Here is a 22974-nt window from a genome sequence, read left to right on the forward strand (position 1 = left end):
TATACGTATCTGATTGACGACTAGCCTTAATCGAAAGTTCTCTCTCGTTAGTGGGAGGGGAAATTAACTATAGGGGCTTGCGCCTATAGGAAACCAGAACTCAGATCATAAAGTCCTCACAAAATGAGGGCGAAATCTCTGGGTAGTGTCTTATCTACAAACCCATCTGCCTTCCAAAATTTACCCCGGAACATATCCGTTAAAACTCCCTCGTCGAATAAAAAAGAAAAGCGGCGGGGAGGCCGGGGCAGAATTTTCGGAGCCCACAGAGGCCTGCGCCTCAACTTGGCTGAGGCCTGCCTTGAGAAGCATTTTGCCTCGCTGGCGTGAGACGGTACGCCTCACCCTACTTGTATAATTTTTTATTAAAACTTACATAAATCCTATACTAAAGGCCCAAACAAATCATGCCTTAATGCACCCCCAAGCCACAACAACTTCCTCTCGACTGTCTCAGACTCTAGCCTACAACCTTCGTCACAACCACAACTATTGTAGCACCTTCGAGGATCACTTGAAAGCCACACACCACAACCACCTCTAAAAATTTAGAAGCATTACTCTCATCATTATATCGATGATAAATATTTATGAAAGATGAAGAAGACTGAAATAGATAATAAAGAAATATATTTGAAGGCTTGGACTCCACAGAATGAGGCCGATGAGAGACCAATTTGTTATGATGATGACTCCAATAAAAACCCCTTCATTGATGACCCTGCAGATGATTTATGAGTTGAGTTGTTGACAACTATTTTAGCTTTCTTTAAGAATTAATTGTGGATGAGTAATGAAGTGAGAAAGAACGGAGAAAGAAGGATTTTGAAGTCAAACTTATTGTAATATGATACTTTTATGCAATTCTAATATTTTATATTATTTTGTTCTTGGATTAAAATTCTATTTCACGCAATTTATCACTTGCCACTTTACATCATGTGCAAATTTTTTTTATATGCATATCAATTTGCTACTTCATAGTTCAATAAAAAATATTAATATGTCATTCTTTAACATATTATTTTGGTATTATATAAAATTTTACTTTTAAACTTTATTTTCACTTCACGCAATTACTGAATTTTGAAGCTTACGCCTTAAAACGCCTTGAGGCTTACGCTTCACCTCACAAACGAAAAATGCATCAATACCCAATTACGCAATTTTAAACTATGAGGAAAGCTATAGGATTAAACAATGATTTAAAAATTAGACCAGCCTGGTCGATTCAATCAGTTGAATCAAATATCGATCTATCGGCTCATCTAATAAATTCACAAAATCGATTTTGCAATGAACTAGCCTGAACAATGTCGAACCGAAGGTTCAACTAGTGGCGGTTTTTGAAAATAGGCCGGCTAATTTTATTAAACCATTCATATAATTAAATAAATTAATTTAATAAATTTAATATAAAGTATTTAAATTAATTAATTAATTAATTTAAATTTTAATGATAATTATTTACACCAACCAAACTTTATCACATGGCCCTACCATCCTATGTGACTTCTTTATTAATGTGAACCAAAAAATTTAATACTAACACATAAGGCCCAACTGATGTAGAGGTCTAAATAACCGCGATAAAATTTTCAAATTTAAAATACATACACTAAATATTTTAACACATATTTTTAATTATTTTTTTTATTCTATGAATTATATTTAATTTTAATCTTTTTAATTAATTATTTATTTAATTATATAATATAAATTTTTAATTTTTATCAATTTTGCAATTATAAATGATCTAACATGATTTTATAGCTGCAATTTTATAATATAAATTTTGTACATAATTTATAGGGGTAAATTATATATAAATATATAACATAAATTAGCAATTATTTATATTAAATCTATAACTTATATGTGAACTAATTTTATGTTAAATGTGAATTAAATTTAAAGATTGAACATATTTAAATTTAAAATTATAGAATATATTATTTATGTATGGATTTTATTAATTTTTAGTCGGGAATTTACACTATTACATAATTATTATATCATTTAGATGTAATTTAAATAATTTAAATATTTATTGCGTCACTCAATTAAAACCCAGTCGAGCCATTGAGCGTTGAACTTCCCCTTCTTTCAGTTCTATGTTCTGTTCGATTTCACAATCTTGGGATTAAAAAAATAGCAGGTTATTGAGGCATATTATCTTTTCTTTACTCATATTTTTGAGTGATTTGAGTCTGATTAAGTTTCAAACTAATGATAGAGATTACTTACATAAGATATTAATTGAGATGTTATTCGAACCCATTATTCCTCATATTAATATTAAATGATCAATTAAGTATTATTAGAGTGGTGCTTTTAATCAAATTAATTTCTAAGCATAATTAATTAAGCTATCTTCAAAGGTTTGAATTCTCTCCAAGCTCACTAACCCTAAACCTATTCATCAAAACAAACCACCAATTATTCTACAATCCTAATTAAGTTGATTAAATCATAATCAGGATAATTAAATAATATTAATTAACAACTTTGATAATTAGGGGATTAATTAACCTCTACTTTAATTTATTTGCATTTTAGATAAATATTAAGACTGCTATTTCCAGTTATTAAATTTCAAATTATACCTTATTAGCACTAATGTCAAGTACTTAGCTCAGCTTGATAGCCTTCTAGTATACTGAGATTTTGTCAAGTGAAACTTCTATTTGAATCATCAGGAGTAGATTATTACAGATTCTCCAAAAGATGCTGTAGATAAAATTGAATTAAATAGAGATAAAACTGAACGGAATAGTATGCGTGCAGTCAACAAATGAAAAAAATCTTTAGCAAGTATTGTTGAAACCATTTGTCACCAATTCGGTAGGATGAACTCAATACTACGAGTTGTACAAGACCAAATATCTAGATGGTCTTTGCTAGCCCCTATGTGATAATCAACCGATTCTGAGAGATCAAAGAAAGTGAAGTCATTCGGCTCAAATAAGATGTTTAAAATTAGTGAGCAGCGGATCCTCTTCGAACATTGCATGACTTCAACTCTTTAACTTGCAATCTTGAGTCTTGACGGACCTCTTCATATAACATATGGATTCTCTTTGCTTACATGTTCTTAGGGGGACAACTTTGCATGATGTGTGAATCCTATTCGCTCGATGGCCATCAAGGGGACAACTTCGTCCTCTCTTCGACTTTTAATCAGCTTGCAGCCTTATGGCATCATCTCCTCTTCACATGGAGCATCGACTCCTTTTGCTCAGAACAATTGACGGCTTCACAAAAGGATGCAACTCCTTCTGTCATGTTCGATAGGGAGGACCATCATAGGAAAAGCTAGTAGGAACCAAGAGTTTCCTTGGATGAATTTGAATTTCAACACAATGCAAAAATAGGATTGAGAAGAATTTAAACTTTTTAATTGATAATAATGGAAAAAAAAAACAACAAGATACAATGGATCCTCAATTGGAGAGGAGGATTCTGCTCTCCCAATCTCTAGCCACCAGCTAGAGCCCAAAAATCCCTAAGAACAAACTAAATCCAGCAAAACTCTTACCCCCCACCCCCCCCAAAAAAAAAAAATCTAGGAAAACATCTTACTTAAAGCATACAATAATAAAGAAAATATCTAAACAACCCATCCTTTGAATTTTCCCTATTAAACCACCCTAAAAGATGGTTGTTGGAACCACGGTTTTGAGGCAAAAATTGTCTGCCTTCTATAGCAGGCGGAACATGTCCGCCTTGAGGCCGGTCCCTCCTGAATCGGCTAAACTGGTTTAACAGACAAGCAACTTCACAAGTAAATTCATATAATGGAGCAGTATTTGCATCTAAATCTTTGCACTTATGCTCTCTTTACTCTGCCTTTCCTTACTATTTGACTCATTTATTTGTCTGTTTCTCATTTGATTAACACTTAAACCTATTTTTTTCTTATTTAACTTACAAAATTATGCTCTTGTGTTAAATCACAATATTTCACAATTTAATTAATTAGCAACAACAAAAAAGAAATTTATCAAATTTAGGTCAAATTTTAGGAGAAGATCCACAGTGAAAAATATTCTTCATAAAAGAAAATGATACAAAATGTGCAACATCTATATTATTTGGCAAAATTATAAAAAGGACTTGCTCATCATAAGCAACATTTATTTGGGGTTACAAAAATGCTGAAGTTTGTGGTGTTGCCCTCAACATGTGAAAGATAAAATTCAAGTACATAAACAAGGAGTTGAAAGATCAAATCAATAAAATACCACATGATGATATGGACGAAGGAGATAATTTTGATGTGATGGTGGTACGCCTTGGAGACAAAAACAACAAACACACAATAAAAAAACTGCATAAATACGAATATAGGTGGCTGATTTTTTAGTATAACTTTAATAAGAAAGCAAGATACAAGTGATCTATAGTTCGAGAGATAGATTAGCTCTCCCAAGCCACCTAGACACCGCTACGAAGCACTCTCGAAAAGTAACTACAGCAACTCTCCAATCAACTTATGCATAAAAACAAAGTAAACCCTAAACTTAGCTTTAAATAAGCTTCTCCTACTTCCCTCCTAAATCAGCCCCCCTTTCCTAATATATTTCCCTCTCCAATTTGAATTTCAATAAGGAAATCCTTCCTAATTAATCCCTTGCTAAATCAACCCCCCTTTCCTAATATATTTCCCTCTCCAATTTGAATTTTAATTAGGAAATCCTTCCTAATTAATCCTTTTCTTAATTCCTCTTCTCTCATAATGAATTAATGTTTTATTGTGTCACACAAAAGGAGCCGAATTGTCCAGGTTTAGCCCCCCTAGTATGTCCCTCCTTGGACTAGGGTCTGTTGGATCGGCCGGTCTAGCTCTTCCCTAGTCTACCCCCCTAGGGTTGTCGTCGTCGATGTATTAGATGGATGATAGCATTTTTTATTTTAGGACATCAAAGCAGTACCACATATCAAAATTAATTATTTCATTTCAGGTCAAAATCCAATGATGGATTCAATTGATAAATTATTAATAAATTATCCATAATTTTTTAATATTTTAAGCTATGTTTCATTACGGCACATGCTATGTCCCCAAGAGACCTTTAACGCTATGGTGGGCTATTCATCATTAGTAAGTATGGGCTAGGTGGAGAGTGATTTCACTATTCTCAATAGCAAATTACATAGTTTGGTTGCCCAGAACTAAGCAGAGAAGGAAAAGAATACTGTTAAAAGCCGCTAGGAGATTATTTCCAGAAAGATCGAACTACTAGTGATTTCTGGAATTTTGAAAATACCTAATACAAGTAAAGGAAACATGAAAGACAAATAGCCAACTAAAGACATTTTCATTTCAAACCATAATATACAGTTAAAAGGAAAAAAAATGTAATGATTAACTTGCAGCAAAAGCTTTTACAACATCACTGCAGAACAGTAAGACAACTTTGATGTGGCATGTAAATGCATACTATCCCACGCTATTAAAACAAAATGACATGTTCAGATAAGAAGAAAGAAAAGAACATAATAATCTCATACCTTTAGATTGATCCATGCATATGGCAAGCCAGTAGGGGTATCAAAGGCTCGCAGAAACCGTCTGCCTAAATCTTCAGCAAGGTCAAGCAGCTGATTCTGATATATTCCCCTTTCTAGCCTGTTCTTAGAATCTGTTGCTAGTATATGAGCAGATAAAAGCCCACCAAGAACTCGTATGTTACACTGAACAAATAAAAAGGTAAAGAAACGAAATTATAAACAGATGCACTAAGCTCGGGGATTAAAACCTATCCAGATATAATCTAGGTTTATAAAAAGTGCTTATGAAATTGAAAAGATTAAAAAATACCTCAAACAAGTTTACGCGAGCATCCACATCAAAGGAGAGATTCTCAGCGAGCCAAAGAACTCCTTTTTCAAATTCTGTATTGTTACCTAAGACAACAAGACTGCAATAAGCCAAACAAAGATTCTATCAAAATTAATCTACATTTTAGGTCAGAGCAATGATTAATTACTTATCATGGAATATATAAGTAAAAATTTTTTAAGAGAGAAAGAATCCACCACATAGAATATGAGAGTCTGCCAAATAACATAGTTTAAAAAGACTTCTACGACGTTCATACAAGTTAGGACAAACCTTTTGTCCACTAAGTTTTTGTAAAACCCGAAAACTTTCGATCGGATGCTTCGCATGTATTTCGATGCGCCGCAACGAAATTAGACGAAATTTCAAAGTCGTCAGAATTCCACGCAATAAATTTTATAAAATTCTACGTGAAATTTCAATCGAAATGATATAAAGAACCTTTATCAAATGTTGCACGAAATTAAAATTAAAATTTGTCGAAGATGTTTAAGTAAACTTTAGCCCTTTATACCCATTTTACCCCTCATGAGTCTTAAGGAAATTTTAGGCTTGAGGGGCACATGCATAATTGGCCTTATAAATAATTCCCCTCATACGCCTAGGGACCGATTCATTCGGTCCCTTGTGTTGTTTCGGTTGAATCGAAGAAGAGAGCGCGAGAGAGAGGAGGAAGGGCAGCGGAGCTTTTGGAGGGAAGTGGAAAAGAAAGCCTAGGAAAGAAGAAAGGTAAGCTTCAAATGCAAGAAATGTTTCTTTTTCTTTGGATTTCTTTGAGAAAGAATTTTAGGATTTGCTCAAAACTCAAAAGCTTAGAACAAAAATTATAGGGAAGGATTAGGTAAGGCTTTTCATCATGAAAACTTGAAATTTTCTTAAAGGATTTTCAATTTTCAAAATTAGGATTCCTCTAATTTTAATTTTTTTTTTTTTTGGGACATTTAGGCCATTTAAGGCAAACTCACACACACAACGCATACACAGAGACTCGAACCTTAGACCTCTTAGTTGGAAGCCTTAGCTCTCAACCAATAGGCCAAGGAGAGTTGTGTATTTTAATTCTTTTTTAAAGGGATGTCAGAAGAACCTTAGGGAAGAACTTCTATCCATGAAAATGCAAGTTTTCGGCCAGAAATTTTAGGTTCAAATATTAGGGTTTTTCACTAATTGGAAAAATTTTGAAGAGTGCTTAACTAAAGTGATTCCAAATAATCTTAGGAGGGCTCTAATGGTGAAAATTGCGAAATTTTCACAATTTCTTATTTTTCCCTAATTATTATATTTAATAATCCGAAAATTAAATACCCTAAATTTATAATTAGGTAAGAGGGATATTTTAACATACAATTTTAATGAAATTAGTGAAGAATTATGTTTCCAAATTTTGGAATTTAGGTAAATCCAAAAATAACATTTAAATTACATTTAATTAAGGAAAATATTTGATAAAAATGTATTAGATTGTGGTTAGGTTAATGAACATTAATGACCTTAATGAGAGAATTTTATGTTAAAATTAATATGTACTTAATTATGAAATGTGTTAGGGATAGTGAGGTATAATTGTTATGGAATTATATAAAAAGGCTTATGTGTGTTGTAACCTTTTTTCCTTAGGTCTTGAAAAGATGAAGTGTTAAGGAGAGACCGGTGAGACGACGGTGTCAAGAAGTGACAATTGAGGTAGGAACACTTTACTCTATAAATTTATATTCCTTTCTATTATGTTTTGAAATGTCTAACACTTAGAAATGCATGTTAGATGTGTGTGTGTGTGTGTGTTTTTTTTTTTTTTTTTTTTTTTTTTTTTTTTTTTTTTTTTTTTTTTTTTTTTTTTGATAATAATGCATATTAGATGATCTCTTTAAGTGATAGCAATGCATAAAAGATCTCTTTCTTTGATAGCAATGCACATTAGATGTTCTTTGAATTGCAACCTTTCATATACACTTGCTTAATAATCAATGCATAGGATTGATAGACTACATTTCTATGAAAAGAATGTTTAAATAAATGTGTATGTTAAAGACGGAGTGCCAAATATGATGTAATAGCACAATATGCCTCTTATGAGCAATATGACTCTTCGGGGAAAAAGAGGAAAGAAAGATAATAGGACAAAAAATATGTTTGTGTACCTGATCAGTACACTTCTAGTACTCCGATACGGTTCTATATGTTAAAGAATAAGTAAGCATATTAGAACATTTATGACACAAAGGACATATGAAATAGTTGGAAGGATATGCATATGAACTATAGCATGTGACATTTAGCAAAAACATGACATTTCATAATCATATATATGAGTTAAATCACATTGAGCATACATATTGAATTTTATTTATTGGTATATGAATTTGTTATAGTTATTACATATTGAGCTATAGCTCATTCCCTCGTTTTGGATATTTTTCAGGAGATCCAGTTGCTAGGAATGGCTGACCGGTCTTTGTACACTTATATTCATAGAGGACTGGATGACAAGTTCCTCTTGTATTTCTTTTAGTTGTAGTTTAAAATTTTTGGGTGGTTTGACATGAATGAAAGAAATATTTTAGCCACCTCTGTACATATGCAACTCTATATGAAATGATATTAAATGCTTAGTTTAAATTGGAAAGTTGTTTAGAGGCACTTTTATTTTCCTTTTGAAGTGTTTTAGATTCTTCAATGCATGTTTTATAATAATTTCATGTTCTGTTATATTATTTACGTCTGACATCTGTTCCTGCCTCGTCTACACGAGCTCACCGGGCCGAGTCGTGATAGTTTTAAACAATCGAATCCTCCCGTTTATCAAACCATTTGCACAAAACACTGACAATATTTTGATAATAAATGCTGCCACAAATTGATGAAGGATGTCTTAAGGTAGAAGGTTTCAAATATAGATAAAACAAGTGATACCATGCAACATATATACAAAAGTTGGGGAACACTAACTATTAATCCAAAATAATTATGGACCACCATTGGTGAAAACCGAAACTGATGTAAATCACTTTTGACAAAAATTCTATGAGCTTTTACTAGAAATTAACAAGTATAATTAAGAATAAGGAAAACTGCAGACACGGCTAAATTCAAACTGATACAAATCTAATTTTTAGCAAATTTGAGTAAATACAATCTTTTTGTTAACTGACAATGACAAATGTAGAAGAAAATGAAGGAATAGAAAAAGAAAAGAAATAAGGAACAAGGTCACTAAAACAGCAAGCCTCACACCAATAAAAGGCGATAATCTCTACCCAAATTCTCAAGGCCTCGTTTGAGATGGCTTAATTTCACCTTTTCAATTTCGAAATGGCAGAAATGTTTTTTTTGCTGTTGTATGTACGTGTCATTTTTGCATAAATGCTTTTTAGAGAATTGTATTTTTGTATTATTTTCAAAAACTTTCTGATATTAATTTCGCAGTTAGAAACTCCGTTCTCTCAAACAACAATTTTAAAACTATCCTAACCAAACGAAGCCTAAATCCTTACACTTCATCAAGGATCAAAATCCCAGAAAAGATGAGGGAAAAGAGTTTTCAAGTTTGCAAAAAGAATTACTTTTATTCGTGTCATAACTAAATCATATGACTCAAAATTTCTCTACATATGAATGAAAAAAAATAATAATAGTAACAATCTACTAACAAGTTGTTAATAAATTAATAACAAATTACTAATAAATTGCTAAAGTTCAGGTTCAGTTAAGTTCTAAGTAATTGAGAGGCACATCGGAAAGTCAAAACAATTGTATTACCCCATAAAAGCAAGTATGATCCAGTCAATACTCACAGTGAAGAATGGGGAAAAGTAAGGACTGAATCATTTCATATTTTGTATACAATAAGGCCATTGAAAAATGCAAAAAGAAAAGAAAAAAAATAAACAGAATAATATGGATGGCTATTAAACACCACAAGAATAAAAGAAATAATAACTTATGAGCACATTGAAATTGTCCGGCAGAACTTATTAAGAAACTTGGACAAAGACCGCAGAGCAACCAACCCTTCTGCTCGTACAAGAATTCAGAAGGTTAGCGTGAAAAAAAACTTTTCTGCTAGTACGACATACCACAACAAAAGAATATGATCCCAGCTATGACTCAAATAACCCGCTTACCCTCAAATTAGTTTGAAGAGACATGTTTGCATTAGCTATATACCAATTATTTATATTTAAAAATGGAAAAGAAAGCTTTAACTCTGTTACTTTCATTGTGTTAGGAAAATATGTGATTGAAAGTGCTATTATAGGAAAGCAATAGAATATATATTATATACTCATACTTGAAGATTTTCTCCTCTTTATTATGTTTCTTCTGCACTCATCTTTAATGCTTATTTATAAGCAAGTATTCAATATATAAGATATGAATTTTCTCCTCAAATATAGAATCAGATGGCTATTAGCGTAGCCCACTCCCTTCCACCTTTTCTCCAGATCAATCCTCTGCTCATTAGCCACCCTTGCTATGTCCGCTTACCTCTCTCCAAGTAGGCGCACTTGATTCATTGGGCTTACACACTTGCTACTTACCTACATTATGCTCAACTACATTTGCTGCTCACTCGCACGATCACCATCGATGTTGCGCTCAAATCCGCTAGCTCTCACTCATAAGGTTTGACAACTTTATGACTCGCATAACTTGTATGACCTAAGTTAATTTCTCGGTTTCTCCTCTCTCCTCGTATCGTGCCATAGCTTCTCACTAAAATATTAATGAATTGATTAATTGAAACCTCCGTCCAAATTCAATGGTACAAATAATCTCATCTAGTTGAGGATATTTTGTTTCTTGATGCCTCCCCTTCAAATATCTAATCCAGACTCAAAACTTCTCGATACTGTTTCATCCCTTGTACATTGTTTTCCAAGATCTCTGTACAAGAAAAATGCTTAGGGGAAATATTGAACTTGGTATATGTATTATCCTAATGTTGTTGATCACATTGCCTTATCATTCATTTCCCCTTATGAGTTGCATTGTCATCTAAGTCACCTTCCTCATCATATTTGGAGCTTCATCCATGTATCTTCCTATATTTTAAAATTGGAAAACATCAATGAGCGTCATTTATCTTTGTCTTCGACATCATATAATAGTGCACATTTTAATTTGATTGACTCTAACATACGGGAACCAAGTCTATTGTCCACCTATGCTATTATTATTGCCTACCGCTTAATCAATCATGTGTCAACTAGTCATGAATGGTGCTACTTCTTTCTCTATTGTTTAGGCCCATAAAAATCCTTTTCACATTATTGCTCGCATCTTTGATTATTTGTGTTTTATCCATTCTCTTCACCCAGGCCTTGATAAGCATTTCTAGAGACATTCAATTCATCTTTATGGGTTATTCTCTTATTTAAAAAGACTATCTATGTCATGATTCTTCAACGAGAAAACTATATTTCTTTGTCGATGCAATCTTTCATGAAAGCTCCGCTTATTTTACGCCCACTCCACCTCCTCTAAATAACACTATGTTTGTACATCTATCATCTTTAGCCCCAATTCTTATTTTTCCTCCCCCAGATTTATATTTTATACTTGCTATCATCAACCACCTCCATCTATAGCACCTTCATCCATCTTGTCTACTTTGACTGACATCTGAATGCCATGGAGTCCTCAAATCTCATCTTCCTATTGCTCTCCACAAAAATAAATGCCTAAGCACTAACCATCAACTACACCCTTTTATGTCCACAGATCATATTTGTTTTTTTCTTTCATCGATTTTCTTTGTCTTTGTTTACTATCCCTATCCACATGACATAGCAAAAGGCCTTGCTTGACCCTAATTGGAAGTAAGCTATGGGCAACAAAATGGGTCCGCTTCTTAGATCATTAATTATACCTAGGATGTAGTTGCAACGCCATTCTAGGGTAATCCATTTATTCTCGAAGGATCATTGCAATTAAGTTCATCTTGATTGCTCTATTAATTATTATGAGACTGAACTAGTAAAAAGATATAATTAGATCCATCTCATTGATTATAATACCATTTCACCAATTTCCCAATTAAATTTTGCTCTTCACTTTGATGCCATTAATTAAGGATGGCCTACCCTTCAAATGAATGGATTAATGATTTTTTTATGGGGATCTTAAAAAGTTAATTATATGGAGCAAACATTATAGTATGTTGCTCAAGGGGAAAACAAAATATGCGAGCATAAAAAAATTATATATAGATTGAAATAAAGTTTGTGTTTGGATCAAAAAATCATACAAATTTCTCAATAATATTGGAGTATGAAGTAGTACTGTTGATAATTTATCTTATTTGACAGTCTTTCTCAGGCACAGTGATTCTTGTTGCATTTGCTATGGACCTTCTATGCATTGGGAGTAATACTTCACACATAAATGAAATAAAATAGTATTTGCAAAAGAATTTATCGCTAAAGATCTTTGGCATCCAAAATACTTTCTTGACATTGAGTTTGCACTTAACAAGTATTTCTCTCTCACATAGAAAATATGTGATGAATAACCATATCCGGAGCTAATTTTATATGATCAACGTCTTAGATTATATGTAACAAAGAACATAAAGTTTTTCTTATATATTTTCACTTTAAACCCTTGTTTTACTAGGTCATGAGTTGTGTTAAGTATTTTAACCTAATCTATTGGATCTTGAGTTATATTGCATGCCAAGTTGTGTGGACAAATGTCATAAGTCATGCATACCATATATGTTGTCATGGTTGAACCAAAGTCACTTTGACCTAGCATTTTTTCTTCACATTTGTCCAGCCCATTTGACCACCCACTTCAATATTTGATCTCCATGCCATTAATGACAGCCACATTGCCCTAACACATCCTCTACTCTCTCTTGTCTCTTCAAATAAGCGTAACTCCACTTCCCTCTTCCCTCTAGTGCTCCACTCCATAAATGAACCTTGAAACAACATTTAATTTAGTGTTCTTCCCTTGGCAGTGCTAGTACACATTGGAAAACATTTTTCACTTCTATATAGTGCTCCTATGTCATAATATGTAACTTGATATGCTGAATGAAACTTATTTTCCTTGAGCCAAATACTCTTCTTTGTGCAATTTCCACCCTAGGGCATGGCATCTTTGTGTGTGAATTCACAACCCTTGGAGGTTTTCCAAGGAAGGAAGAAAATCACTATGATAAAGGACTGTTTCTAGAGGTTGACTTCAGTTATCCATGCTCCACTTACAAAGTGTTAGCACCAACCACAATTAGATCTTCATTAAAACTTGTTAATTTCCTCTTTACAATCATAAGGTTAACAAATCTTGCCAGGTTAACAATGCTCTTACTAAGTATTTCAAATTCAAGTTTGTTGTTTGTCTGGATTGTCGCTAGGAATCAACTTAAACTATGCATAGCTTATTTAAGCATGACTTAGTTGAATGATCGATGAGTTTCATTAATTTCTGCATCACATTATACTTATGCATTCGTGTATCATGTTTAGCATCAGACCAAGCTGATACTTGTTTGTGTTGCATTTGCATATCATTTTGAGGCCATACCATTGTATGCATCATTCTAAAACTTTCTGTTTCTACATCTTTTGCCTTCACTTCTCACTCTTTATATTTTTGTTATATCTTTCTTGTTTTACATCTAATGTCTAAGTTCAAATAGTCAAATTCAATCATCTAGACCTTGAAAATTAGTAAAGCCTAGAAGTAGTTGTAAAATCATGTTTTGAACTATAGGAGCATGGTGCATTATTTACCACGATCGCATATTATAGTGGGATTCTTATCAATGTAAATCTTATTCAAAGTCATACAAGAGTGTCCCAAGTTCTTATTATAATTCAAGATCCATGAGTAAATTTTCCTGACCTAGGTCTCAAGAGTAATTTCCAAAAAGTTTACTATAATTCAAAATTCATGTTTGAGTCTTCTCTTCTTTCTCATGTTGATACTCCTTTTCCTGTCTACATTTGCAAGATATTTGTACAAATAAACTTTTGGAACCATCTCATATTAGGGGCTCTCTAGAATTTGTGCATCTACCTTTGAGTATATCTTTGAGTATAGATTATGAATTTGGAGTTCCTAGAATTACTATAAGAAATAAATCAATCTTCATCCTAATAATGCTGACTCCCAAAATGATAAATGACATTTCAATTCATGGAACTTTGGACCTTCCACACATTACAATTCATTTTTTCAAAAATTTTAAAATTTTGACTTCAACGTGGATAACTTTGCACGTTTATACATGGGCGGATCCCAATAGAAGTGAGGGGGGGCAAATGCCCACCCTCAAAAAAAAATTTTAAAAATTTTAGAGGGTATTTTTTGAAATATTTTGGGTATTTTGCCCCCTCTCAAAAAATTTTTTTGCCCTAATTTTATCAATCCTAATCATTTTTGCCCATACCCTACCAAAAAAATTTTTTTTGCCCACCCTAAAAATAGAAGCTGGATCCGCCCCTGCGTTTATATAGATCAAATGCATTTACTAATGCTTTTGCTCAAAATATAATTTAAGCTATGAAATTCAAAAGAAATTTGCATTGAAATTCATTAAGTAAAAACTAATAGGCGTGCACATAGGTAGTACATTGAATTTAATGAAAATGATTTGGTTCTTGTTAAAATTAGGCTTTTGAGACATTCAACTAAAATTCTTAAAAGGTTAAGCTAAAAAAAATGAACTTAATAATAATTGTGAGGAAGAAAATTAATAATGCTTATGAAATAAATCTTACTATGGATCGTAGGATTCCCCCAATGTTTGAGTAAGATTTAATACTATATCATGGGGAAGGCACAAAACATTTTTGTTCAATTTGCGAATAGCAGTGATATATAATTTGCTACTCTAAATGTACTTACCCCAAGCATTTAGCTGTAACTTGGAGATTGATACTAATTCTCCTATTTCACTACCATCGCCACTCATGATTCATCAATTGAGATTTCATTTGAGATGAAAGCCCATTAATTCTTTACCCAATATAACATGCTCATGCCTCCCGAGGATCCTGGATAACTGAGAGTTCTATAAAAGCCTTGTCCTCATCTACTTGTATTTTTCAGCTTCATTCCATAACGTCGAATTCTTTTAAGATGTTAAGTTTGATGCATGAACATCATTGGAGATAATTTTATGTAAATAAAAAGCCTGAATTATATACAACTGAGGACTTCTAAGATATACTATTTTTTATTTCTTATTTATTTTCACTTTGGAAATCTTGGTGGGTCATGGGCCGTGTCATCTTTTTTGACCTAGTTCATTGCATCACTATTTGATTCTTGAGCAGTATTGTAATTCAAGCTATGTGTGGGTTAATATCTTGAATCATGAATGTCGTATATGTCGTGATGGTTAACCAAATCTTTTGGCCACTTAAATATTTGACCTTCAAATCATCATTGATCATCATATCACCTTGACACCACTCTCTCCCTCCCCCCAAAAAAAATGCACGCACATGGTGCCTCTTGGGTTCACTCATCACTTCTATTTATAGTGGTTTTGTGTCATGATATATACCTTGATGTTGCTTGATGAATGTTGAATGGAACTTATTTTCCTTGAGTGAAATATCTTTATCGTATGCTTTCAATCCCAAGAGAACCTCTTGAGTGTGTGAATTCACGACCCATAGTGGACTTCTAGGAGATGAAGAAGATCTATGATAGACTGTTTGTCAAGATCAATTTCAGTTATTACTCCCTCGACCTACATAAGTGTTAGCTCCCTAATAGTTAGATCCTTGTCCACCTATTATTTTCTGCTTTGAAATCATAAGGTTAAAAGTCTTGCTAGGTTAACACTACTCTTACTAATTATTTTAAATTCAACTTCAATGTTGTCCAAATTCGCACAAGAAATCAACCTGATTCATACTTTTCATAAGTTGTTGAAGTTTAACTTAGTTAAACCATCGATGACTTCTATTTTAATTTACTACAAAAGAATTTTATTTCTCTTTTTCATTGCATTATAGTTTTGTATTCATCTTGCATAACTACATTATAGACCTTTTTGAAGAAATAGGACTTCCTTGGGTGCAAACTTGCCGACTCTCCAATAAAAACCTTGCAATTATAAGAAGAAAAAAAGCTAGGAAGATGATTACTACTATCAACATCTTGTAAGCAAATTGACCTAACTGTCACTAGATATAAAAGATTATTTATTGTTGGTGTGGCTAGTCAATATATGCAAAGTCTAAAGAAAAAATATTTGAATGTTGTCCTGAGAATTTCAAGATATATAAAGAAATCTCCAAGAAAAAAGTCTAAACTATCAAAAACAAAATTATTTGAGGATTAAAGCTTTTTTACGATGCCTGCTACATTTTGAATTAATTGAGGTCAAAAATCTATTTCAGGATACTATCTTTTTATAAGTGGAAATCTCGTGTCATAGGGAAATAAGAAGAAAAATGTTGTAGTGAAATCTATTTTTTTTAACTTGAATAAAGTGTCATGACTCATTCTAGTTGTGAAATAATGTGGATTAAAACTTTAATAGAAGAAATTAGTTTCTCTGTTATACAGCCTATGTCCTTAGTTGTCATAACCAGGTTGTTATCTATATTACAAGCAATTTTATCTTCCATAAAGAAACTAATTATATTGAAGTGAATTGTCACTTCAATATACGTACATTCTTGTCAAATAAGATCACCATTTCACACATTTCAAGTAAATAAAAATTAGTAGACATCTTTACCAAAACTTAGAGGTCCCTTTATTTTTCTATTTCTTTAACAAAATAAAACTGATTGATATATACACTTTTCAAGGGGAGTATTATAAAAAAAAAAAACTAGAATAAAAATTGTTATTACATAAAAGTGCTAGATTAAAAAGATACATTTAAATTACTATTTTGTATCCTCATAATTTAGAAAATTATCCTTTTATTGTTTTACTTTAGTACTCTTCTTGAATACTTACAAACGGACACTAGTATTCAATCAATAAGACAGAGCTTCTCCTCCAAAGCATTAGAAGTGCAACACCTAATGATGTGCGAATCTTTTTTGTGTCACGTTGTGCAAGTAGAAAGAGTGAAAAGATCAAGAAGAGAGTGAAAGGGTAGAAATGCAACAAAGACGGGTGAAGGAAGGTACAAGTTTAATGTATCTTATTCTTAGGTTTGCTTTGGATCTTTTGGATTTATATAAACTATAAAAGGCAAGGAACAATTCTTATTTTGTCTCCCCCATCTTGACTTGCATCCATTCTACACTGCAAGTTTGTTTGGAAAGATGTTGATCTCTTTCCAACTTTATTGGATTTAACTTCTTCGTTTAAAAGGATTGCAACTGAAAATTTGATGCAGTATTTCTTTTATACTCAAAATTTTGGAAAGATGTTCAAGATTTTTTGGAAAGACGCTTTCTTTAAGGTGTTAAATGATTAGAAGAATAAAAATGATTTATGATATTGAACATGTGCTTATCAATTTTTTCAATGACTTTTAGGTGTGGCTTCAAAGAAATTAGCTAAGTTTTTCCTTATTTTTGTCATCAATTTCATCAATTGGCTAAGGCATTGAACAGTTGAACATGCACATCACTTTGATTGTTCTTATTATCATGATTATTTATCTTTCGATTTACTAGTCTTTTATATTTAGATGCAATTTAAGTACTAATATTTTGTGATAGATTTAAAATAGTGTGTGCCGCATTATGCGCTATATGCTATGGCTCCATGCAAATTTTTGCACTATAGTGTGTTATTCGCCATTGAAAAGTATGCATGTCCCCTTAGACCACACATTGATAGAAGCATCATGTGTAGGGTTGAGCCTTTTCAACTGGATTTAACATACGAAAGGAAGAGAGACAAAGGAAAACATAAAATGGACTCTAATAATAATTGAAATTCAGTTAATCCAATCAATAGTTGTACCTTGAAAGTGATTCAATAAGTGTCAAGGCCGATCCTTGATAATTTTGAGGAAGATGTTCAAGCTAATGTCAAAATAAAAAGAAAAGTTATATTGCAAGGAATAAACCACAAGGAAATGGCAAGTATTTTCATCAACTACTAATTTAAAACCTTAAGATTTCCAAGTTCGCTGAGAGAGTCTGTGAAAGTACTTGTGATAGGCTTTAGCTCATCATGCTGAAGGAAAAAAATAGCTATCATTAGCAATAAAGGCTTTGACACTAATAGACAAGAACTTTTTGTTGACTTTCTGACCGGAAATGCATAAGCCATGTAATTTTCATATGCATGATAAAACCTGAAAAGGAACACAAAATAATACTTAGACACTGAAATGAAGTTTCTTTTTAAGAACAACCAATATACAATGAAAGAAAATAAAACACTAACACACTGAGACAAGTAGATAAAATTAGTATCAGATGATTAGGAGGGAGAAAGAATAGACCAAAAATAATATGGATAGAAGTTTTTCAAAATTGTTTGTGAATAATAGGTTCAAAACTTAACGCAATTGAATAGAAAATAAGGATTCATAAAGTCAACCCTAGACAGTTATGTTAAGGCCTATAATAATGATGATAACTATGATGACATGTCATCAATAGCCTTATGGAAGTAAAGTAGAAAAAATCTATGTCAAACTACCAAAGATCAACGTAGTTCTGTATTTCATAAGTTAACAGATATCAAACCACGCTGAAATTGTCAAGTGTTTGGTTATCTAATTTTGTGGCATGTGATTGTGCAAATCCACACCAAGTGGCAAATAGACAGGTCGTAAGTTAAAGAAATTCAACAACAAAATATAAAAGAACAAGATCAGCACATTCCCTAATCCCGATATAGCTGAGGAAAAAGAGATTGTAGAATAAGCAACTTACATTTGCCGGACTTTCTCCTTCATATTTCTCCTCTTAGCGTCCCCAAATCCAGCGGCCGGCTGGGAGAATGTAGAGTTGAGCAGGAGGAGGGATACGATAAGTACCCTGGTCTTGAGAGCGAGAATAGATCTGAAACGCGCTACGGCCATCGCCGAGCTGTTGCAATTGGAGTCCGCCCCCGGGCGGAGACGCTATGAGACGGCGGTCGTCAGGAAGCAAGTGATACGACCAGCAAATACCGGAAGTGTAGCATTGGATTCGCCGCTCCGCTAGGATCGCAGATTACGGAGTACGGCCACGTCAAAAAAATTGGCAAGTATTTTTAGGTTAAAAAACTTAAATTTGCCGGAAATGTAATATAATAAATATTTATACTAATGGATGATTCAAATAAAAAATATTATACAGATATAATTTAAATTTTAATATTTACCTATTCTACTATCTTTTTAACAAAATTGCTGCAAGAAATTCATCAATATGATCCTAATGAAGAAGTCAACTACTTCGTGCAACAAAATGTAAAGAAGAAGAGGAAGTCGTAAGACTTGTGGGATCTCATTGAAGACATTAATGAATATAATGAGATGTGAAGAAGAAGAAGAGTTCATGAGGCTTAAGAATTCAAATTAATTCAACTCAATAATATGATTTACTAAATATGGAATTTGGAGCAAAAAGTTGACAAAAGTTATTTAAGCTTATATTAGTTTAGGGTGTTTGGTTGACTGAAAGCATATTGCAGTGTACTTTGGAGTTGTATGGATGAGTGCAAAATAAATATAAAATTTTATTTATTTTTGTTGACTTGAAGTAAATTGAATGTAATATAAAGTTCAAAATAGTGATGATTGGCAGTGGTCGACGGTGGTCGGGGGTGGCATGTGAAACCTTTTAAGTAAAAAAAAGCTAAACTCTTAAATATCGAGGCACCTTTTGATGTAATTATTATTGAAATTTTATTAAGAAATTCTACATTTAAGTGTGCTCATTCTGGAATAATTCTGAAATGAATGACATATTGGGAAGTTACATCAACTTGATAAAATTGTGAGGCTCTTAAGTCAAAGTTGAAAATCTCTAGTCTTGATAATTAAAAGTTTGGGTTGTTACAAATGATATCAGAGAAATACACTAGTCGAAAAGTGTTATGCTATGAGAGCCACCTCTTGAACCTTCTATGGGACAAATTGCTACATAACGGAAGCCACTACTTGAACTTGTAAAGGCCGCCTCTAGAATCTTATATGCATGATGGATGATTCTAGGATAAAGATGTTGATGATGATGTCAACTACTAAAGTGGAGGAGATTGTGAAACTGCTCAAGTAAAAGAAGCAAAACTCTCAAACATCGAGGTACCTTTTGGTGTAATGGTTGAAATTTTTTTAATAAACTCTATAGTTAAGCATGCTCATCCCGGAGCAACTTTGAGATGGGTGACCTACTCACCAACGGGATAAAATTGTGAGGCTCTTAGTCCAAAGCGGATAATATATAGTTAAAAATTTGGGATGTTACAAAGGTATGTAATAACCCAAAAAGGGGAGGTTGAACTGGACTAGTTCAACCAACTCATTAAATATATTAAAAACTCATTTCAATGCCCAACGCCACAACGCCTAAGCCCTAGCACCACTGCACTGCAAGATGATCTTAAAGTTACTATAGAACATAGCCTTCAACATCACGATTATATTTTATGGCATTGCAGTGCTCTTAGCATCGCTGCGATAATAAGCATAGTGTCGCAATGATGCATGTGGAATTATCATATTTTCAAAATAAATATCATTTTATGAAATTTAGGGTTGTTATAATAGAACTCTCCAAAGCACTTCTCTAGAAATTCTGTTATATGCTTTCTCTAAATTATAAATAAATATCATATGTAGATCCTCCTTATTCTCTCTATACTTCTCCATAGAACCTCTAAAAAAATGTATAACTTCCATAGTAGACTTACACTGTATGAATTCAAATTGATTTTGAGAAAATTAGTATCACGACATAACTTATGTTAAACAACTCTCTCCTATAGCTTTTTCACACTTAATTTTAGTTAAAGTCTCTCTAACTTCAATTATATAATACAATGATAAAAAAAAACTTTATTTTTTTATTTGTTGTGCTAAGGTCACTAAAGTCGATCGTATTCTCATAATCTTCATTGAAAATCTTATCAATATATATCATTCACATTTGTTGGATATCCACTATTAATAAAAAGCAATTTTTGATCTTCATCCTTTATGCACTTTACTAGAACTAAATTCTTACTATTATAAGTTTTTCTTTTAGATACTCTAAGCACATCCTCTATAATATTTTTAATATTGTTAATTACTTTTTTATATAACATTAGCTTCATGATATACATCCAAAATCATAAGATCTTAAATCCTACTCTTAAAAATAATTTTGATGGTATTCTTTAAATGCCACAATCTAATTATTGTAGGATAATATTTTACTTTATTTTTTTTTATATTCTGCATATTTATCTTAAAGTCTGGGTACATAAACTTTCACTCGCACTTCAGAAAAATGAGTTCTTTTCAACCAAAAAAAAATCCATCAAAAATTGAAAGATTTTCATTGAGAATTATAACTTCCGACAGATTTCTGATGGAGTTATTTTTGTAGTTAAAACACATGTAGAAAATTGGATTCCATTGAAATTTAAATCCGTCAAAAACATTTCTGACGAAAATCTGGATGAAAAAATCCAGCGGTTTAAGGTGGATTTTTTGCTAGAATTTTCAACAAAATTTCTAATGAAAAGTTATGTTAGAAATTCCAATGAAAATTCCATCAAAAACCTGTAGCTTAAAAAAAAAACTCTGAAATATAGTTTTTGTCAAACGTTAATAGAAAGTTCAACGTGTGATTTTTTAAAAATCAAAATGAGATTTATTAAGCATTGTTGTTTGAAAATAATTTGACTAAAGATCATTCAAAACTAGAAATGTGTAACATTTGAGCCTTAACTCTAGAATGTTAAACCAAATAGAGGAGTTGAGTGAACAATTATTAGGTCCGGACACCGGATGTAGCTCTACATCCGGAGACCAATAACATGGCGCCACGTGCTCTTATTCTTTACTGCGCGGCCCGACAACCCGACCCGGACCGGAACCCGGTATTGCTATGTTCGCATATTGCTCGGTATTGCTAGGTGTTGATGACAATAATGAGAAATACCGCTCTATTAAGACCAATACCTAGCAATACCTAGCAAAATTGGGGTATTGCTCGCAGCTCGGTATTGCTCGATATTGCTAGGTATTGGCCTTGACAGAATGATATTTCTCGTTATTGTCGAGCAATACCTAGCAATTCCTCGGTCTGCACAAATCAGTCAATACATGGCAATCCCGGGTCCAGTCCGAGTCGGGTCGTCGGGCCGCGCGGTAAAGAGTAAGAGCATGTGGCGCCATTTTACTGACGTCCGAACATAGAGCTAGGTTAGGACACCGGACCTAATAAAAACTCGGAGTTCAAGCCATTGTTGCCACTTTAAGTTGAAGCCACTCCTTAAGAGGCGTGAATTGGATATAAAGTGAAACTTCAGGAATTTCTTTTGAAATTCTTCGCAACTAAAAGACGTGTCCACCAAATATATAACAAAAAGGCAACAGAAACAATTAATCAAAATAAACCACTATATAGAAACAACAAGTTAAGAAGTTAAATAAAAAAGGTATAATGTTGAAGGTAAGAAATAGTGTAAGATGCGATATGTTAAAAGAGGAGTACAGAGTCATACATATAATGTTGATAACATGTTACTCAATTATAGGTACGCAATAGTGCTATCAATTTAATTAATCCTACCTATGTAAGTATACTATCAAGAGATGGTGATTAGAAAATGATTAAGCTAGTGAGAAGTTAAGTGAAAATTATATATTATTTATTGTCATAAATTTCAATATAAATTTTTATTTATAGTTGATGTTGCGTAGGAAAGACTCGGGAGATAGAAAAGAATTACATGTATTAAACTAGCGACGCAGCGCTAGAACCATCAACTTCGCAACCATCATAACTCCCCAGCGCTAGATCAGGGCATTGCAGTGCCATAGCCCCAAGAAAAATGACAATTAATTCAGCGCTCTGACGGAGCCAAGATCGGCATCTATGCGCTTCAAATTGTCACAGTGCCATAAATCAGTATCGCAATGCAAGAGTCTTCCGAATTTGAGTGCCAGAGCATTGAACTATAAAATGCAGTAGTGCCGGATGACACATTCAAGTATCATATCGCTCAATTTTGCAGTGCCGTAATAGAGTAATTTACGA

At 32.7% G+C, this 22974-nt stretch overlaps 1 protein-coding gene across 2 annotated transcripts in view; it reads right to left on the minus strand.

The window, feature by feature from the left end:
- LOC110092410 (alpha-mannosidase I MNS5) overlaps positions 1-18987 on the minus strand; it is a 49945-nt gene extending 30958 nt beyond the window's left edge. For both annotated transcript variants that reach the window (XM_020816938.2, XM_020816940.2), the window contains exons 1-6: positions 18670-18987; positions 18041-18083; positions 17897-17962; positions 17747-17808; positions 5825-5924; positions 5515-5697 (exon numbers count right to left, since the gene is read on the minus strand). In XM_020816938.2, coding sequence (XP_020672597.1) covers positions 5515-5697; positions 5825-5924; positions 17747-17808; positions 17897-17962; positions 18041-18083; positions 18670-18818 — 603 coding nt within the window. In that variant the 5' untranslated portion in view covers positions 18819-18987. The remainder of the gene's footprint in view (positions 1-5514; positions 5698-5824; positions 5925-17746; positions 17809-17896; positions 17963-18040; positions 18084-18669) is intronic.
- Positions 18988-22974: the final 3987 nt, after the last annotated feature.

This window comes from Dendrobium catenatum, unplaced genomic scaffold, assembly GCF_001605985.2.
Source record: "Dendrobium catenatum unplaced genomic scaffold, ASM160598v2 fragScaff_scaffold_72, whole genome shotgun sequence".
NCBI lineage: Eukaryota > Viridiplantae > Streptophyta > Magnoliopsida > Asparagales > Orchidaceae > Dendrobium > Dendrobium catenatum.